Source organism: Nansenia antarctica, assembly GCF_963989245.1.
Source record: "Nansenia antarctica genome assembly, chromosome: 5".
Classification (NCBI taxonomy): Eukaryota; Metazoa; Chordata; class Actinopteri; order Argentiniformes; family Microstomatidae; genus Nansenia; species Nansenia antarctica.
Window position 1 is genome coordinate 27,334,605 of NC_137690.1, and position 20,533 is coordinate 27,355,137.

Genomic DNA, 20,533 nt, shown 5'->3' on the forward strand with positions numbered 1-20,533 from the left:
ATTCATTTCTGGTATGGCAAGACCTCGTTAGACAACAGCAATAGCAGACCGGTAGTCCAAAACTCTCTGGGTACACTTTTATAATAATTAAAAACATTTAGAAAACTGATGTCTCTATAAATTGTCTTTATAGTCACACAATGTACAAGTCTGTTACAGCAGGTCATCTGGTTCCAATTCAGCATGACTTCTTTTTAAATCGTTTAAAGGCAGTGTACCAGAAGGGTTTCACAACATGTGCAAGCTCTCTCATGTTGCTATCTGGTAAAAGTGAAATATGTAAATCAACTTACTTCAAAGATGATGCTACTAACTAGCTACACATGGTAGACGCTTGTTTTGATAATGTTTATGACTGGACTGAATCATGCAATGTTGGATCACTTAACTTGATGTCACCTATAAACATTCATTACTGTTCATAATTTCTTATGAAAGGTATGGCTACTTCACTTTAATAAACTAATTAATAAATGGTCACTTTACTTACACTTTACATTTACGTGTGACGTACTGTACATTTCATCAGTTAGAAATATTGGTAACTCAATAAATAACTGGTTGATAACTGGTTACCAGTGTGACATTTCATCGGTTATGCATGTTGGTACCTCATATGGTTGAGGTTGTCTCCATAAGTACACAGGATAGATGAGCACTCATGTAGCTTAATTATCAATGTGGTCTACTCATTGATATACCCAATCCAGCTCAGAGAACTAACCACACATCAGTGAAACGGTAAGTTGTGGAAAAATATAACAAATAAAATCTGGGAATCGGTATGGTTTAAAAAAAAAAAAACATTGTGACAGCTGTACTGTACTTTGGGAGATCTTTGCATTGTACAGTACGTAAAGATGAGTAGAATCGTTTTGGTGCCAGCCGAATCATCCCCACAATTCACACTGTGCAACCCTTGCAAATCATTTTGCCTGATGGTTAGTTTTTAAAGCATTTATAAAGCATTAAATGGTTTATAATGGAATAATAAACTGGTTATAAGTGATTTATTAACTAATTATAAACCATTTATAAACCCTTTGCCAATGTTACCTTAATATAAAGTGTAACCAAATAGCTTCCATCCCCATCTTCTCTTCTCATCCCCTGAAGGAACTGGACAAATAAAGGCCAGTTCCTAGAGAGGAGAGAAGGAGGACAGGTCACTGGTCCGATTTCAGGATGCGCTCCATCAGTCTTGGTCGTAGACGAGCTGGATATGGACCTGGTCTCTCAGGGCCTCGTTCTCCCTATAGATGTAGAGGGGGGTGTTGGAGACGGCCAGGGTACTTTCTCCCTCCTCCTCTCCTTCGGCATCCTTCCGTCCTTCCCCTTCTCTCTCACTTTCCTCCTGGGCCAACAGGTCCTGGTAGGAGGCCACGCAGGGGTCATGCTCCTGCAGGGATGCTGGGTAGCGTAGGGAGGCTTTATCGATCCTCACAGAGCGCCTCACGGGGGTAAAGAAGCGCACCTCCTGGCCGTCCAGGCGCACTGGCTCCCTCTGCTGGCTACGGAAGCCACTGTGGACCGACAGCACAAAGCAGATGTTCCAAGCACTTGTTAGGATTGCAGTCGAGACCGAAAGTCGACAAATTGTTGCTGATGGTTATTGGGCTTTTTTCATATGATTGTTTATGATATAGTGTAATGGCAAAATGTGTAATGTGGAATATTATGTAATACTGTCTGTTAACGTGCCTTAATGACTATAATGTTATTGATTAAACATTTATGAAGTTGTTGATTCAACCATGTAACCTCTAGATGTTAAGTATTAACCATGTGTATTGACTAGGGGTGGGAATCGCAAAGTAACTCACGTATCGATAACGGTACAATATTTTGCCCCCCGTATCAAAAGTATCGTGGTACATCGATTCTGCGATAACCTATACATTGTAAGACAATTAATCAATGATACCTTACGATATCTGTTAACTGGTATTTTATAACGTGGTTCCAGTGTTAGCAGCATTCGGCAGAAACCTTCGTTTTCCACAACATTGTACAGGCGAAGGTCTTTGCAAATAAACCCAGCGATAGACTTGTAATAGTCTATCACAGTCACAGCCTTGTTTTGAAATATAATCGTTCCAGACTTTAGATGTCGTAGTTGTTTTTCCTCGCTTTGCGCCATTTCAGCCACTCATCGTCTTAATTTTTATTACATCACAACATGTTGATAAAACATTGACATGCTAGAAACACACAACTACACAAAATTAGATGATCACACAGCCCCAAACACGAACACGTCCCAAAACGAAAGTATTTACAAAAGTCTCCCTTACCAGTAGCCTATGGCAAACGAGAATAGTGAATCCAAACTTCAAGTTTCATGTTATGAAAAAAAAAACTAGTCTGCGAGTGGTTTAGCCCTAGGCTGCATTCGTAAATTCGCTCTGGAAATCTGATCAGCAGTCATGGAATGCCTCTTGTCCAATCAAATTACTTGGTCCCTTTATGACGTTGAGCCCAGTGTGCCCTCCGGTGCTGTCAGATCAAATTTACGAACGCAGCACTAGACTGACTTGCGTACCCCTTTACCTAGCTTTTACAACATCAGACGCAGGGTGAGACTTTCAAAATAAACCTTTTTAATGGCTTCTGTGTGCCTTAGACTTGCGTAGAATCGATTCTATTTTGAAAAAGTCAGACCGGAAAATGTGTTATTGTCGCCAAACCCACAGCGTGGGAATACGATGCATGCGGATGAGAGACAAAAAAAAAACTTGCACACTTATTAAAAAACCCGATATTTTGCCACATGAACCGATAATCGTATCACAAGAGGCCACGATACGATAATTGCCGTATCAATATTTTGTCCCACCCCTAGTACTGACTAGAGCAACTGGTGACCGGCAAGTTACCCCTTGCTCTACTCGGGAGGGGCTACCTTCTGGCCTCAGTGTCACCCCACAGTCTTGCCCCATTTCCCTTGTGTGCGATTTCCTTATCTTAAAGAAGAAACAACTTAACTAATGGAAGCATGAGGATTTGTTTGTCTCTCAGGAGACAACATAGTGTGTCATTGTATTGTATGTCCTTAATAATGCTACTAACACATGTTGGTATGTAGATGGCCCTGAGATGACGAAAGTCGCTAGCACTAACGGTGGTGCGTATGTAAGTAGCGGCAGCCCTGACCTTGACACCTGCATAATTACTTCGAAAACAGTTCATCCCGACTGTGTTGTCCACGGGGTAGGGTAAGCAATAATGTAGGAAAAGAGAGACAATTTTAACTATTGAGACACAGCTACAGTGTGTAGTGTAGCGGAGGGCCACACATACCCAGGAGTGTTGGTGATCTTGTACTTGACTACAGACGAGTCTCCTTTCTCCCCACGGATCAGGGCTTTGAAAGCCTTGGGGGTGGCCATGGGGTCCTCGGTAGTCTCAGGGTCGCTGTCCCCCTGCAGACCCTCCTCCTCCTCCTCCTCTCTCTCAGCATCCGACGGCATGGAAGACTGACCTGGAAATCATAACATGTAAGTTAGTCAAGGAAGATCGTCATGGGCAGGGTTCCCACACCTTCTGAAACATCAAATTCAAGCACCGTGGCTTTCAAGCACCTTTCAAGGACTTTCAAGACTCAATTCCCTCAAATTCAAGGACCCAACACGGCAACACGTTTTTAGAGAGAGAGGGGAATTCAAGCATTTTCAATGACCCATGTCTATTTTCAAAAACTTTTAAGACCTTGATTTCTTTTTCTCAAATTCACAAGCTTTCAAGGATTTCAAGGACCCGTAGGAACCCTGGTCATGGAAGATTGCGAGAGCAAATGATGACATAGTGACTCAATAAATTACAGATAATGGGAAACCTGCCCAGACAACTCTTGTATTATCAATGCTGTGCTGGGAATGTAATCTGATCAGATATAGAATGAGTGTCTGTAATCTGACTGGGTTCTTTAATTGTCTAGATCCATTAAAACATTAAAAGAACATGACCATTATTACCAATAACTACCATTATTAATAATGAAGCAGAGAATACAGATCTGAAACAGGAGAACCAGAAAAATACAAATGCATGGAAATGCTATGGAAAACAAAAGTGCATTGATAGGGAATCAGATTGTATTATGTTTGGTCCCACTGTTTTTATGTGCAAGTAGTTAGCAGTTGAAACATATTCCCATAGTCATGTAAGCAGAGCAGGCTAGTTATTAAGTGAAACCCATGTCTTACTGAGTGATAAGTCCTACCCAGAGGACCAGGCTTTCCTTTACACTCTCTTTACAGAATCCAGATCTTTCGGATAGCACTGAGGGATGGACTGGGTGTTCAGGTTATTCAAACGGAACCATACACTTCTCTGCTAGCCTAGGGACATAATTCACGGTTAGCAGTGACGCCACAAATAGACAGTTTCGGGGTTGTTATCTTAAGACCTTGGGGGGTTGTAGGCGCCAGGGATGGTGAGCTCATTCACAACGTAACATCTGAGACAACATGAAAAGTATTTAAACCTGTCTGTATTTCATAATGAGTGTCGAAATGCTGAACATGCTGAAGAAGCTATGATTTGTTCTGAATAGATCATATGTACTCATTCCGACCCGTGTTGAATAGTTCTATTCCTTGTCAAATCGTGTATGTGTGACACTCACAATTGAGTTGTCACAATTTTGTATATATTGTATTGTATTAATTTGGTTATTATTTGTTGCAATGTTCACCTCCCGCCAATAGAGGGCGTTTATCTTATCCGATCTATCGGTACAATAAGACTGTTGCAGCGGGCTAGTGTCCTCAGATTACACAGCCTGCTAAACAAGCAAAATTATCTCTCCTGTTTTATTCCGGTTATCTGCATAAAACAGATATGTAAAGTCACCAAGAAGGAAAACGTTTTAAGAACCAGATGTATATAAATATAAAGTGTTAGTTGATACAGTTATAGGTATTGTTATCCACTGAGGGGTGTATTCTGTCGAACTTTGCAAGTTCGCTAGCATTGAGGCTAGTGGCACGCTAATTTGCGTTGAGGGGGAGAGTGGTGATTCGCGCCAGTGTTAAGTGTTTCTTTTGTTTAGTTTTGGCTCCTGGGCTCATTGGATTTGGTTTGTGAATCAGTTAGTATGTATGTATGTATGTAATAAAAGTATGTATGTATGTAATAAAAGTATAAGCTCACTTCAGTTACTGTTGGTAAGTGTAGCCTAGTTTGTATTTGTATGTAAATATGTAGTTTGCTGGACAGAGGCTGATTTATTTTGAATGTTATGGCAAAGATAATAAAATACAGATAATTAGATTATAGCAGGGGTTGGCACGCGACAGCTTAAACAGTGGCACGCGACAGCTAATCAATGGCACGCAAGCAATAAGTGCGAGAATGGGAGAATGTTTTTAAAATGTTTTATGTTGGCCGATTTCGTAAATTCGCACACACTGGGTTCAATGTCACAATGGGACCAAGTAATTTGATTGGACTAGAGCAGGGGTCTTCAACCTTTTTCAGCCCAAGGACCATTTGGATGCGAGACAAACAGAACAGGGACCCCCATATGTTTTTTTTTTTTTAATGCGTCACATTTTAAGGCCTATAATAACTTTTATATTTACTTAATTCACCTTTTATTCCACCTTATTATTTATATGCTGGGTTATTAGCCTATACAGTATGTGTTTATGATTGATAAAAAAATATAATTTCCCGTTATTGATTAACGTTAATTTCACAACGAAGACCGAACTGCACCATTTTAGCCAACACCTAGCTTGCTAGACAGGTGTTTTTTTTTTAGCTAACGTTATGTTAGACTCTGCATCATGGGAATCATTTATTTTGTAAATACTTTTGGTCAAAAGTAGTGTATTATTATTGCCTATTAATGCTTGTACTTTACTCAATATCATTTTTGTTATATTTTTTTTAATTCTCACAAATTATTTTGGTGAACAATTGTCAATTTGGTGAATAATTGTCAATTATTATGACAAAAATTGGCGGACCCCCTGCAGTACCTCTGCGGACCCCTGGTTGAAGACCACTGGACTAGAGGCAGTCTCAGGGACGCTCCGGCGCTCTCAGGGCGAATTTACGAATGCAGCCCTAGTCTCTCATCCACTCCACGAGAGTCGTATTCTGGCGCCAATTTTCAAAGTAAAATTCTGAATTCAATTCGATACAAAGTGTTACTGTTAAGCACACAGAACGACAGTTGAAAGTCGTTGAAAGTCTCACCTGCGTCTGATCCTGATATAACCACTGCAAAAATCACGCAACTGAAGCAAGCTTTCGCATTGCTCATTGCATTGCGAAACGTGGAAAGCCATTCACTGATGGAGAATATATTAAGTAGGCTTTCCTCTGTAGCTCAGATGTTTTGTTTGAAGGCTTATCAAACAAAGACACAATAAAATCAAGAATAAAAGACATCCCAGTGTCAGCCAGAAGTGTGGAACGAAGAATAGGAGAAATGGCAGAAAACGTGAAAGCGCAGCAGACCGCTGGTTTGAAAGATGCGACGGTGTTTAGCCTTGCACTTGATGAGAGCGTAGATGTGAATGACATGCCACGTCTGGCTGTCATAGCAAGATACTGTGATTCTGCTGTAAGGGAGGAGCTCTGCTGCCTAAAACCAACGCCAGAAACAACAAAAGGTGAGGACATCGCTAAAGTTCTTATCGAGCATTTTGTGGAGCGAGGGATTGACATTAGCAGGATTTTTGCAGTGACAACAGATGGTGCCCCTGCCATGGTCGGGAAACAGAGGGGAGCGGTTGCATTAATTGAGGAACGAGTTGGTCACCCCATTATGAAACTCCTTACCAAGTTGGGACCTGTAACATATGCTGCACACCTAATCTATCCTGAGATGACACAACGCATTTAAGATCACGAATCCTCAATAGATTGATCCATTCCATCATTTTACCGACAAGAAGATTCTTCATTACCTTGTGTCTCCTTCTTTTTCAGGATCTCAAAGACAACAGTTCGCAGCTCGTCCACTGGCTGAGGGAGGGATAAAGGAGAGAGGGTCAAGAGAATCACTCAAAACATCATCACATTGCTTGCCAATACTGTGTTTTCATTTCAGATAGATATGGGAATTGTATAATGCCTTAAGATGAGGTAGTTCATGGACCTCATTCCTGACCCTAACTGTAATCTCAAAATTGGATCTGGACACAGTTGGTCCATGCCTAATGTTTTGAGCTTGCAATCTAACACGTCCAGGTTGGGCGGTATGGTACGTGACTTCTTCCACCTAAGGTTAAAGAAGGAGAATAAAATATGACTAGCACTAATGACTTGGTGCCCCCCCCAAAAAGCTAATGCTGCTATATGGCAGCCTTTCGGTGACAAATGCAGTGCAGGACCAGAGGCAACAGACAGAACGGGCCCTCAGAATCTGCTGTGCCGTTACAGCTGCCTTCTCTCTCAGCTGGCTCCGGAAGAGAACACGAAAAGAACCAAGCGGAGTTACGACTCCCAGAGCATTTCCCCATAACGGTAATTAAACCAATATTTTATAGTGGAATGACAGACTGAAAAAGACACAGGACATAAGTTATAATACGAATGCAGTGTATGAGGCTTCTTATTAAGCTGTCATATTATGCTATCCAACTGTTTTGTTTTGTTTGTTTTAGCTGTGATCGGTGTAAAGTTTAAATGATTGTTTAGGCTAAATGTCATACGGTGTAGCAGATATCTCACCACAAAGAGCAAAGACGGCTCCCGTCAGGCTCGCTCTATTTTGAGGATGGTATAAAGGTATGAAATAATTGATACCGCCCAGTCCTGGCAGGGATTAATAGCACAAATAGACGTCCAGGCGACATCGATGATGGATAAGGACAGAGTTAGCTGAAGAGATACAGACGCAGAGAGGGAGAAGAGTAGAAATAGCGAGGAAGGAGAGAAAGGGAGAGATACTTCCCCCCTTGTACTGTTTCTCCAGTGTCAAAAAGAAAATAAATTATTTCTATCATCTATCATGATGACAGCCAATGGCCCCTGGCCTGAGCTAGATTACTCATCCTGCTATGACTGGTGAATTGATGATTCACTTGCTTAGTCAAATGTATCGATTGTAAGTCGCTTTGGAATAAGGCGTCTGCTAAATGCCCAAAAATGTAAATGTAAAATGTAGATAAAGAACTGTGGGGAGGGAGGGAGAGTGCTTACCTGCACCACCATGCGCACGGCTTCCTCAAACAGAGGTAGAACCTCCAGGTTGCCCTGGCGCTCCATCAGTCGGGCCTGGCAGATCCAATACTTGGAAAACTTATGAGCCATGGGCACCCTGGACAGCACATCCTGTACTTGCTTTGTTTGGCAACCCTGTGACACAGCCGGGAAATGGACAGACATTTTTTCAGAAATGAGCAACATCTGTGTTTGTGGGTTATTGTGCAACATATAATGGAAGAGCATAGAGATGAGCATATTGTGTTTACACCCTCCTAAAGTTTTTGCCTGAGCCCCTCGCAATGCTCCCCCTGTTCTGACCTGGTGGACATGCACGCATTTCACAAAACAAGACATGTAAGCAGAATATGTTGATTGCCATAATTTTGCCGGTGAGCAGTGTGTATTCAATTCCCTGTTTGAAGACTACGCTACATACAGTAAGTGATGTATAAAAACTGTGTTTTTTGTTTGTTTTGTTTTTTACCAACAATCTAGGTTTGGTAACAAGCTTGGTTGCAATGTGGCGTCGTTCCTCAGCGACACTCGTCCCTCAACCAAAAGTGCAGACCGTACCTCCTCCAGCAGTTTAATACAGTCGGCCAGGGATCGGTCCACAGCACAGATCAGGGAGTCTGCCTGGTCCTCCATCTCCATACTGGCCCAGAAGGGCTGGGGGACAGCCATTGTCCGCCTTGTGCGAGGCCGCACCGGCATGGGAGGACGCTTGTAGGAGATGCCCCTGGCCTCACGCCACTCCTGAAGCTTCCGTCTGGAAAATTTTAAACAGAGATGAAGTAAGTAGGATAGTGGCACCCTTATCTGATAAAAAAAAGAAAAGAAAAAGAAGATATGCCAGTGAAACGAGAGCATGTATTAACTTGACAAATATGATCTTTTTACAACAACAAAGGAACAAGTTGGAGCATGATCAATTGAACATAGATCACTGAACTGGGGGGGGGGGGTGGTGATACTCACATACGGTCCTCCTGGGCAGCTGTCATCTTGTTCTTGCCCTGCTCTGTCTGGGGCATGACCCTGGTCTGAACTCTGGGGGTCTTCACGGCCGTGGACCACCCCGCCTGGCTGGCATTCCTACCAGAGCATGGCACAGTCTGTGGGATCACCCCTGTGCGGCCTGTGCCTCTGTGACACGGTGGTGATGACGACAGACCGGTCACAGGAGCGTTAGTTTCAGTCGCGATGTCCCCCGTCCCGATCTCCGCTCCTCCGTCCTCCTCTGTGACAGCCAACGAGCCGCTGTCTTTCTGCCCCAGCTCGGCCACTGCGGCACGCACTGCTCTGCTCAAGGCCTTGCTCTGCCATTGGCTCCTTGTCCCGGGGGAGGCGGGCCTCCGTGTCCGGGTGGCTCCTCCCGCTCCTCTGAGCGCAGACCTGTGCTGTGGGCCGGCCTGTCTGACAGGTTCCACCACGTGTGTCACAACTCTCTCTGTGGTTTTCGTCGTTGGAGCCCCCCTCACGTTCTCACCTGGTTTGGAGGCTGCAGCCTTGGGCCTAGTAGCGCCACCTGTTGGTTTAGGTGGTGCGTTAAGTTGTCTCTGCCACTGCGGTTGTAGAGGTTTCACTGTAGGCGGTTTAGGTTCAGTCCTTTTCGGCGCCTGGCTTTTCACCTTCGTGTTTGCAACAGCTGTAGTCGTCCTCTGGACCGTTTTGCTCACAACAGCGGTAGAACAGGGTTTCCTCTGGGCTATGACTGTCTTCTGGGGGGCAGAGACTGGGATGGTGGTGCTCAGCCGTGTTTTGTTTGGGGCAACGGTAGTGGCGGAGGTTGCAGTCGGGGCGGGGACGGTGGTTTTCGACAGCGTGTTTCTTGGCTGCACCAGAGCAGGGATGAGACCTGTTTTTGTTTTAGCATATGTGCCAACGCTCATTCTGACACTGTTAAGCGCCGCCCTGGGACGTGCGTGACTTGTAGGTGGCTTCCCAGTGTTTGGCTGCGGAGCTTTGCCTGAGTTGAGGCGTGCGGCAACTTTGACAGCCATGTTAGGCTGTACTCTGTGTCGGTCACTGGCACCTAGGCTTGCTTTAATAGGTGCAGTGGTTAGTGGTCTGACTGGAGCTGGCTTCAGGCTGGCTGTGTGGCTTGGGGCAGCTTTCTGTGCTGCGTCTTTGGATGCAGTACGGCGTGCGGTAGCAGAGACTGCGGAGAGGGTTCGCAGTGTGCTGTTGGTACTCTGTTTGTTGGTTGTGCTCCGTAATGTAGTTTGAGAGACTGCTTTGACAGTCAGAGGTTGAATTTTTACAGCTTCGTTTTTCATCTTGAGTGTGTTTGGAGGACCCTTGTTCTCTTTTCCCAGGGCCATCTGAAATTGAGACAACAACAAAAATGTTCATCAGTTTTATTGCTGGTTACATGAGTTGAGTAATGAAGAATAATGAGCTGTAATATTTTCAAAGAGTAAAACTGTCCAGACTGCTTTGAGGGAGATTCTGCAACAGATGGGAGAACAGGACGACACTTACATCCCTGTTCACTGTACACATGGTGGGCTTCATCACTTGAGCATCACGAAGATAAGGTCTGGAAAAGATATTTGTTGCAGTAAATAATACAATTATCTAGTATTGAAATCAAGTATGGACCAATTGGTATGTAATGACTTGATAACGGCCTGCGTCACTTTATGGAACAATACCTGGGATTGGACGGTTTCAGCTTGCCCTTCGCTGCCAAATACTCTATTAACTTCTGCTTGTGCAACTCTGTGGAAAACAATGGGAACATTGTTGAAGGTTGAAGAGGCATGGCTAGGTTTCAAAACCAAATTCCTAAATATTATTGACAGTATAGCCCCCATGAGAACCACCAGGGTTAAAACCCGATCGGAACCATGGATGAATTCGGACATTCTAAATGCTATGAAAGTCAGAGACCTAAAATGCTCTGAAGTTCAAAAATGCAAATCAAAATTAGTGAAACACTTAAACGAAGATCACAAAACCCACTTTGAGAAAATTAAAAAACAATGCAACAAACTATGCAATCAGGTAATTACCATGACCAAATCTGCTAAGAAAGAATACCTCGATAACAAAATCGAAGAAAACTTAAACAAACCACGTGACCTTTGGAAGCTACTTAATAGCCAACTAGGTTGCAGTCAAAAACTCAAAACCAGGTCTACAAACATCAACATAAAATCTGGTGATTCTCTCCTTACAGACAAGCTGGATGTGGCTAAGTGCTTAAACACTTTCTTTACAACCATAGCCACGAAATTAGTTAACAATCTACCACCCCACTCAGGGCGTTATGGTGTAGAGCACATCCGTGAGTTCTACAATAAACTGGGTGTACGCAATGACGATTTTAAACTCTCCATGGTGTCAAACGATGAGGTGTTTAAAAAGCTAGGCGCTCTACACTCAGAAAAGGCCACGGGCCATGACAATATTCCAGCCAGATTTCTAAAAGACTCAGCTGCCTCCATTACCCCAATCATCACCCACATAATAAACCTCTCCATCAAACAGGGACACGTCCCCCTTGACTTTAAAATAGCAAGGGTAACCCCACTGTATAAAAAAGGAAGCAAATTAGACCCAGGCAACTACCGACCTGTTTCTATTCTTAATTCCATCTCGAAACTTATGGAAAAAATAGTTTATGAACAGGTCGATAGGTACCTTACCGAAAAAAAGCTGATGTATGAATTTCAATCAGGATTCAGAACATCCCATTCCACTGACACATGCCTTCTCTATTTGAACGACCACATCAACCATGAGGTGGACTCGGGCAAGTACTGCGGCATGGTCATGCTGGACCTCCAGAAGGCCTTCGACACAGTAGATCACCACATATTGTTAGATAAACTGAAAGCAATTGGGTTCGATAGAACATCGGTGAGCTGGATGCAATCCTACTTAGAGGGGAGGGAACAGGTGGTTAGTGTGAACGGAACACTGTCCCCCCCCCTCCCAGTGACCTGCGGCGTTCCACAAGGAAGCATTTTGGGACCTTTACTGTTCCTAATATATGTGAATGACATGTCATCAGCATGTGATTGCAATTTGTTCCTGTTCGCGGATGACTCGGCTCTGCTGGTCTCTGACAGGGACATATTGCAGGTGGAAAAAGCGCTAAGCACTGAACTGAGTAGAATCTGCATCTGGCTAGCTGACAATAAACTATCAATACACCTAGGTAAAACTGAAACCATCCTATACGGATCCCCATCTAAACTCAGAAAGGCTGAACATTTTAAAATAAAAGTGGGTAACATTAATATCACAAGAAAAGAGGATATTACATACCTGGGCTCCATCTTAGAGGCAAATCTTTCCGGAGATAAAATGGCAGCAAAAGTAATCAAAAAAGTGAACCATAGAACTAGATTCTTGTACAGGATATCCTCACTTGTCAGTAAAAACACACTGAGGACCCTATCAGGAGCTCTCATTCAATGTCACTTCGACTATGCCGTAACATCATGGTACTATAGAACCACAAAGGCCCATAAAACAAGACTCCAGACAGCCCAAAATAAACTGGTTAGGCTTCTGCTAGGCCTCAACCCTAGGACACATCTAACCGCTGCTCATTTTTTGAGCCTTGATTGGCTACGAGTAGTTGACAGAGTGCAGCAGCTTGCACTGGGCCTGGTCTTCAAGATACGCTACACCACAAAGACACCCAAGTACCTGTCAACATACTTCCAAAAAGTGAACAACGTCCACACATACAACACCAGAGGAAGCTCCACGAACCACGTTCAACCGCGTTGCACCACAAACAAGGGGTTAAACTCGTTTGCAAACTATGCAGTAAAAATGTGGAACGCCCTTCCTATAATCTTAAAGGAGTGCAAAACACTGCCCACCTTCAAAACCACTCTCAAAAAACATTTACAGGAGGCTGCAATCCGTAACTGGACCCTCTAAATCAAAAATCAGATTAAAAGACCCGAACTACCCACTGTACATACTTTGTGTTTTGTCCCCCGCCCCCACCTGTGGTGTATGTCCCCACCTGTCCTACCCGCTGTACATACCTTATGTTTCGTTGTATTGTTCTTCCCATGATGGATGTGTGTTTATCTTGTAGATAGTAATAGTTATTTGTCTGTATTATCTTGTAGATAGTACTAGCTTTTTTGTCTGTCTTACATGTAACGATGAATTGAGAATCAAGGACCCCAATTGAAATAAGCCAGTGGCTTTCTTGGGTTTTTATCCTGTTAGTTGACCTTGTATGTAATATGTACTTTCATGTACCTACTTCTGCAAATCTTCTAATAAAGTTTTCAATCAATCAATCAAAACATCAGGAAAACTAACCCCCACCCTGCAGACATTATTTTTCACTGATGGCCAGCCCAAATAATGCATATTGATAGTGTAGCTATAAGTACATCCCCATCTAGTTCGTCATGTCACGTTAGACACACAGCGAACATGCTACAGTAACGGTAGCTACATGCTAACGCTAGCTAGTTTATATCACAACAACAACAACAACGCTGCCCCCGGGAGGGTTTACCTCTTCTGCAGACTTTAGATTCGGTCCCTCCTTCGTCCATGGCTGTTTTGTATGAAATCACTTCACTTGAAATAAGCACTGTAATATATTTTTATATTAAAAAATACAATGAACTCAATTGTATGGATGACTGTCTAACTGTCAAGTCGTTGACTCGTTGTTTGAAATCGCCGGGTAACGCCCCTGTGTTCCTATTGGATAGTTCGAACGTTTGAAAAAGCCCATAGTAATGAGGAATTGTATCAAACACAATTCATTCAATTCAATGAGCCTGTCCTCCGATTTCTTTAGTTTGAAAATGCTTTAATATTGTTCATTAAAATCTAATCATGGCATGTCTGTTTTTTTTCTTTGTTCTTGCATTAAATAAACAAGATAAAGCAACATAATAAACACAGCGTTGTTACTTTGAATCCAAAGAGTAGTTGGTGAGTATAGTTGGTCTTAGTAGTATGTGTCAATCTGTGTTTCTCTAAAAGAATTAAAGGATAAGCATAGTATAATAATTTTTACTTCACTGATCCCAATAGGGGAACTGAGTTTGCCACCCACAGACTGACAACACAATATTATCTCAATATTATTATGTATTTATATTTACATTCACATTTACATTTACATATACAACAGGTCATTGAGAGAGACGAGGTCATTCACAATGTTAACACGTTTGGAACCCCCGGTAGGTTGTCCTTGAATCATCGGTACAGCTCGCTCTCTATCTGATGCGACTGTAGCGTTGCAAACACCAAGCTCTGAACCAATCAAACCATGAGGACCACTATCCCGTCCGTGTGGGAATCAGTCTGCGCAGGTAGACAGGTGTGCTGTTGTAGAGTCATTGCGCAGGTAGACAGGTGTGCTGTTGTAGAGTCATTGCGCAGGTAGACAGGTGTGCTGTTGTAGAGTCAGTCTGTGCAGGTAGACAGGTGTGCTGTTGTAGAGTCATTGCGCAGGTAGACAGGTGTGCTGTTGTAGAGTCAGTCTGCGCAGGTAGACAGGGAAGAGGAGAGGAGAAAAGAGGAGAGGAAGGGAGAGGAGGAACTACATCCATATTACCAACAAAATGCCAACTACATACAGTACATAATGTACGTATATACATAATGGAGATCCAACGATGATGTTCTCTTATGTCCCAGCGTGTGCAGATGTTCCAGTGCAGTATTTACCAGCTGGGCGTTCCAACACCAGCAGTAAATAATCATATGGATATATGGATAGATGATATGGATAGATGGACATATGGATAGATGATTCGCTTACTTAGACAAATGTATTTTTCGTAAGTCTCCTTGGATGAAGCGTCTGCTAAATCCCCAAAATGTGAATGTTTCTTTGTCTCTCCCTCCCTCGGCCTCCCTCCCTCGGCCTCCCCACCATCTCCCTCGGCCTCCCTCCCCACCATCTCCCTCGGCCTCCCTCCCCACCTCCCCCCCTCCCTCCCCACCTCCCCCCCTCCCTCTCCTCTCTCGTGATGTTCTGATTACATTTTAAATATGATCTGTCAATAAATAAATAAATACATACACACTATGTAATATACATATCATTCACAACCTCAAAGCAATGTGGTTTACAGGAAGAATAAATAAAAACAAATGATTCTAATAAAAGAGCAGCACTACTCATGTAGCGACGAGAGAGAAGGACACTGACCTGTAGGAGGAGGAGGAGGTGGTCCTCAGTGTGTGAGAGCTGCTCCAGCTCAAAGCTTCTCCTCTGTAGCTCAGTGACTTCCTCCTACTTATTCTACCGAAGAGAAGGAGGAGGAGGAGGAGGAGGAGGGGGAAGAGGAGGAGGAAGAGAAGGAGGAGGAGGAGGAGGGGGAATAGGAGGAGGTGGGGGAAGAGGAGGAGGAGGAAGAGGAAGATCTTCCTGGTTGGTGGTGAAAGGCCCATTGTCTCTACCTCAGGCCATGGAGCGACGCATCCAGCCTGGCCTTCATTCAGCCAATAGAACGAGTGGTGAAAACACGCTGCGTAGTGATTGGCTGGAATTCACGTTGATCAACCATACCACACATTTCTGGTTCAGAGCGTGAAATGGGATGGGAGGGGGGGTCCATGATGTAGGAAGTTTAATGGGGGGGGGGTCCATGATGTAGGAAGGGGGGGGGGGGGGGGGGTCCATGATGGAGGAAGGGGGGGGGGGGTCTATGATGGACGAAGGGGGGGGGGGGGGGGTCCATGATGTAGGAAGGGGGGGGGGGGGGGGGTACGTACGAGTAAAAAGTAAAATATTTTATTTTACCATTCGGCCATTGTCCACTACAGCCTTGTTGTGTTGCAGTGGAGTGTATATACTCTCTTGCTCTATAGTGTAGTCTCTCTCTCTCTCTCTCTCTCTCTCTCTCTCTCTGTCTTTCTGTCTCTCTGTCTCTGTCTCTCTCTCTCTCTCTCTCTCTCTCTGTCTCTGTGTCTCTCCCTCTGTGTCTCTCCCTCGTACGTACGAGGAACCGTTTTTTGGGTACCGTGTAGAACTGTTTGGTTTGGAAGGACACAGAACCGAAAAGGGGTTTATATGGATCCCAAAATGGTTCTTCAAAGGAACTTTTTGTTGTTACATACTAGAACTAGGGTGTACTTCCTGAATATCTTTTTGGGCCTACAGCTATGCAGGCCTACTCTGCCCATCACCAGTAGCCCTGCATAGCCACCGCCAGCTCCGGCTCCGACTGACAGACCTACCGCCCGGCCCTCCGATGAAATGACTGAGGCCATACACAACCTCTGGCAACGCAGCAGTGACGGCCTCGACCCACAACAGTGCCGCCAGCTAAAACACTTAATCGACGACTATACAGACATCTCCGCTGCCAAAGATGAAATGAGTGAGTTTATTTCTGTCTCTGAGAAACTGCAATCTTTTTAAAAAAAAACTGATTTGTTAAAGATTTCACTAGAACAACATGTTTTCTCTCCATTTCACTTTGTTTTAAAAGCAAACTCATGATGTAAATATACTTTCCATGCCTTAGATGATGAGGTGGATAGAGCTTTCAGTTTGAGATGAGTTGCTAGCTCCTACAGTAGCAACAGTAAACTCACTGACTAGCTAACTGGCTGTCTTGCCTCACAGTTTAGCTAAAATCAAGCTGACAAACTGATTAGCTGAACTGTGAATACAGCCAGCCAGCTATGTGATTTGCTTAACGTCAGACAGAAAATGGAAGAGTGATGCAGTATACAGAGAAACAGAGAGAAACACAGAGAAACTCCCCTTCTGGAATGGAGAGCAGATACAAGTCAGTGGCTGTTGAATACACCTGCCATTACTGTCATATACCAGCACAGATAGATATCTTTATCGCAATTACTTTATTTTTGTGAACATTAGATGTATATTATATATATATATTAGGTATATATACGTACTTCATGATGGGTTAGTACGGGTATATGTGACAGAATAGTGAGGGTATATGTGACAGAATAGTGAGGGTATATGTGACAGAATAGTGAGGGTATATGTGACAGAATAGTGAGGGTATATGTGACAGAATAGTCTGGGTATATGTGACAGAATAGTGAGGGTATATGTGACAGAATAGTCTGGGTATATGTGACAGAATAGTGGGGGTATATGTGACAGAATAGTCTGGGTATATGTGACAGAATAGTGGGGGTATATGTGACAGAATAGTGAGGGTATATGTGACAGAATAGTGAGGGTATATGTGACATATAGGTGCAGCCATATATTATATATATATATTAGGTAGAAAGCTGGGGACAGAGACAGAAAGGAGGGAGGGAGAAAGGGAGAGAGTGAGTGGGAGTGAGAAAAAGAGGGAGAGACAGTCCAATCTCCCTCCACTCCTGGCAGGGCAGAGGGCCAGTCATCCATCACTGAGGGGGAGAGGATGGAGAGGTGGAGATGGAGAGGGAAGAGAGGAGAGGGAGGAGAGGAGAGGTGGAGATGGAGAGGGAAGAGAGGAGAGGGAGGAGAGGAGAGGTGGAGATGGAGAGGTGGAGATGGAGAGGTGGAGATGGAGAGGTGGAGATGGAGAGGGAAGAGAGGAGAGGGAGGAGAGGAGAGGTGGAGATGGAGAGGGAAGAGAGGAGAGGGAGGAGTATATAACATAGCCAGGACACCTGCTACACAGCTTCTCTCGGAACAGGTCAAGAGAACAGTCTGAGAGTTCGTCTGGTCTGGGGTGTGTATGTTTGTGAGAGTGCATGAGCATGTGTGAGAGTAGGTTAGAGTGTGCGTGAGAGCATACGTGTGAGCATGTGTGAGAGTGTGTGAATGTGTGTGTGTGTGTGTGTGTGTGTGTGTGTGTGTGTGTGTGTGTGTGTGTGTGTGTGTGCGCGCGCATATGTATTCCTGAGGATGATTAAAGCTGTAATAATGTAATGATCCTTTTACACAATGAACACAAGATATCATTTTGTCAACAGCAATGGTATTCTATATATTAAAGACTATCATTAAATTGTTCAATTGATATATTACATCTCTTCCAGGAAACAAGGGAGAAGAGGAAATACTCTGTGGAAGAACTAAAAAAAAACCTCATGTCCATCTTGGAGGCTAATGTCAGTGTCCCTCAGATCATTCAGCCTGGTGGTCTTGTATATAGGTCCAGGGAAGAGCAGCAAATCACAATTAGCGACTGCAGAGCCAAAATGCTCTTTAAATTAAAAGAGGCAGAGCAGAAGGGGAAAATACAGCAGGCTATGTCATGGCTGGAGGAGTTCGGTAGAAGGCCTGAGCTGTTGGTTGGCAGGAGGGTCATGCACCTGTGCAAGGAGGATGGGAAGGTAGAGTGGTTTCCAGCAACAGTCTGTGGACTTAAAGAGCCTCAAGCAGAGGAAGTCATTAACACTCTGTTCAACATCAAGTATGATGTTTGTGAGGAACACTGGTGTTTTCCTCTTTTAAAGGATATTAAAAACCACGATTTGTACTTTCTCTGATCACTCCCCACCCTCCAACACCCCGTCCCATTGAATAAATGTTTTGTTACCTACCTTTAGTGCCTGGACCTGGATTATTTATGCAATTTCTTGGTCATAACTATTCCTCTCTTTTTGAATTATGCATAGTTGTATGCATAGCATTTATACACAAAAACCTAACACAGCATTTACAAAAGACAACAAAAACATTTGGCCATGGTGGCCATGTTAGATTTAGTCTGCCCTCTTGGATATGAATTGTGTGATAAATGTTTATATTTGCTATTAATATTGGTCTTAAAATTCTCAAAACATGATATATAGGTTTATTTAATAAAAATGAACAGTTTAAAAGATACATTTGAATTTCATAATTGGTGTATCCAGTGTCTTAACGACAGCCATATTGGATTTAATCCGCCATCTTGGATATTAATTGTGCGATAAAAAATGTCATCTGCTATTAATATTGGTCTTGAAATTCTGAAAAGAATGATATATAGCTTTGTGTAATAAAAATGAATAGTTTAAAAGATAAAGTTGAATTTCATAATTTGTGTGTTCCATTACTGCACAGCAGTGACCACTTGTTAGGTCTAGATTCTATTGAGATAAATTCCTGGAATTCACATGTGTATGTAAAGAGGTAAACCTTGATAACTTTTGAACCGTACATGATAGAACCATGGGGTTTGGACCATTGTTTTTCTCATGAAATTCTCTGTGAGATGGACATATTTATTTTAATCTAAAGTGAAAGCAAAATTATACGTGTGAACACCCTACAATATAGGCAGGCAGGCACAGTAAGACATTAGCAATACAAGATAAAATACCAATAACAATCATTTGAAAGTTTTATTTTGTATGCAATGCATTTTTATTGTACTGTTCTGCTATGGCAGTAGTACTGTCAGTGGGACATCGGCGCCCTCTGCTGGTGGGTCGGGTCCTCTTCCTCAACCCGCAGCAGAAAACCCAGCAGAAGGAGAAGTCTGTATTCAGTACCGTCATAAGAAATAAAATAATAATAATAATAATATATATATATATATATATATATATATAATAAACGCCTTAAGTCTGTTTGTGCATGAGAGTCCCGCATTTAGTCCAGCTGCACAACCGCAGAGAGAAATGCGCTACAGAGAGTCGTGAGAACAGCCCAGAAGATCACCGGCGCCCCCCTCCCCTCTCTGGAAGAGCTGTACAACACACGCTGTCTCAGGAAGGCCTCCAAGATCTCCAGAGAGAGACCCAACCCACCCTGGGTACGAAGTACGAACACTTTGCCCTGCTGCCCCCGAAAAGGCGGTACAGGACCATGGCCGCAAGGACAAACAGACTGAAGCACAGCTTCTACCCCAGGGCCATCCAGGCCCTGAACACAGCAAAGACCTAGGTTCTGGGCCCTGGACAGTCTGGACGGATTGATGGCAGCTGCTGGATTGAAAAAATCAGGTGTAGTGCTGAGGCACAAATATGTACATTCAAGCCTGCAAACTGCGACACTTTAAATGAATGTGCAATAACACTATGTGCAATATGACAACCCTAGTCGTCTATCTGTACAGTATAGTATAGTGCAGGGGTCGGCAACCTATGGCACGCGTGCCAGCAGTGGCACGCGACAGCTTAAACAGTGGCACGCAAGCAATAAGTGCGAGAATGGGAGAATGTTTTATATTTTTTTTTATGTTGGCTGCGTTCGTAAATTCGCGCACACTGGGTTCAACGTCACAAAAGTAATTTGATTGGACTAGAGGCGGTCTCAGGGACGCTCCGGCGCTCTCAGGGCGAATTTACGAATGCAGCCCTAGTCTCTCATCCACTCCACGAGAGTCGTATTCTGGCGCCAATTTTCAAAGTAAAATTCTGAATTTTGTCTCACCCTGCTGTCTCACCCCGTTGAATGTCACCCTGCGTCTGATCCTGATATTATATATATATATTATATATA

At 43.5% G+C, this 20,533-nt stretch overlaps 1 protein-coding gene across 1 annotated transcript; it reads right to left on the reverse strand.

The window, feature by feature from the left end:
• Positions 1-1,195: 1,195 nt before the first annotated feature.
• Positions 1,196-13,709, reverse strand: ckap2l (cytoskeleton associated protein 2-like; the record flags this gene model as incomplete). The annotated part of the gene is made up of 10 exons (XM_080531528.1): positions 1,196-1,523; positions 3,301-3,481; positions 6,924-6,981; positions 8,161-8,316; positions 8,740-8,935; positions 9,145-10,001; positions 10,431-10,490; positions 10,651-10,708; positions 10,824-10,890; positions 13,670-13,709. 10 exons carry the CDS (start codon positions 13,707-13,709, stop codon positions 1,196-1,198), a joined length of 2,001 nt encoding a protein of 666 aa, XP_080387654.1.
• Between the last annotated feature and the right edge of the window lie 6,824 nt (positions 13,710-20,533).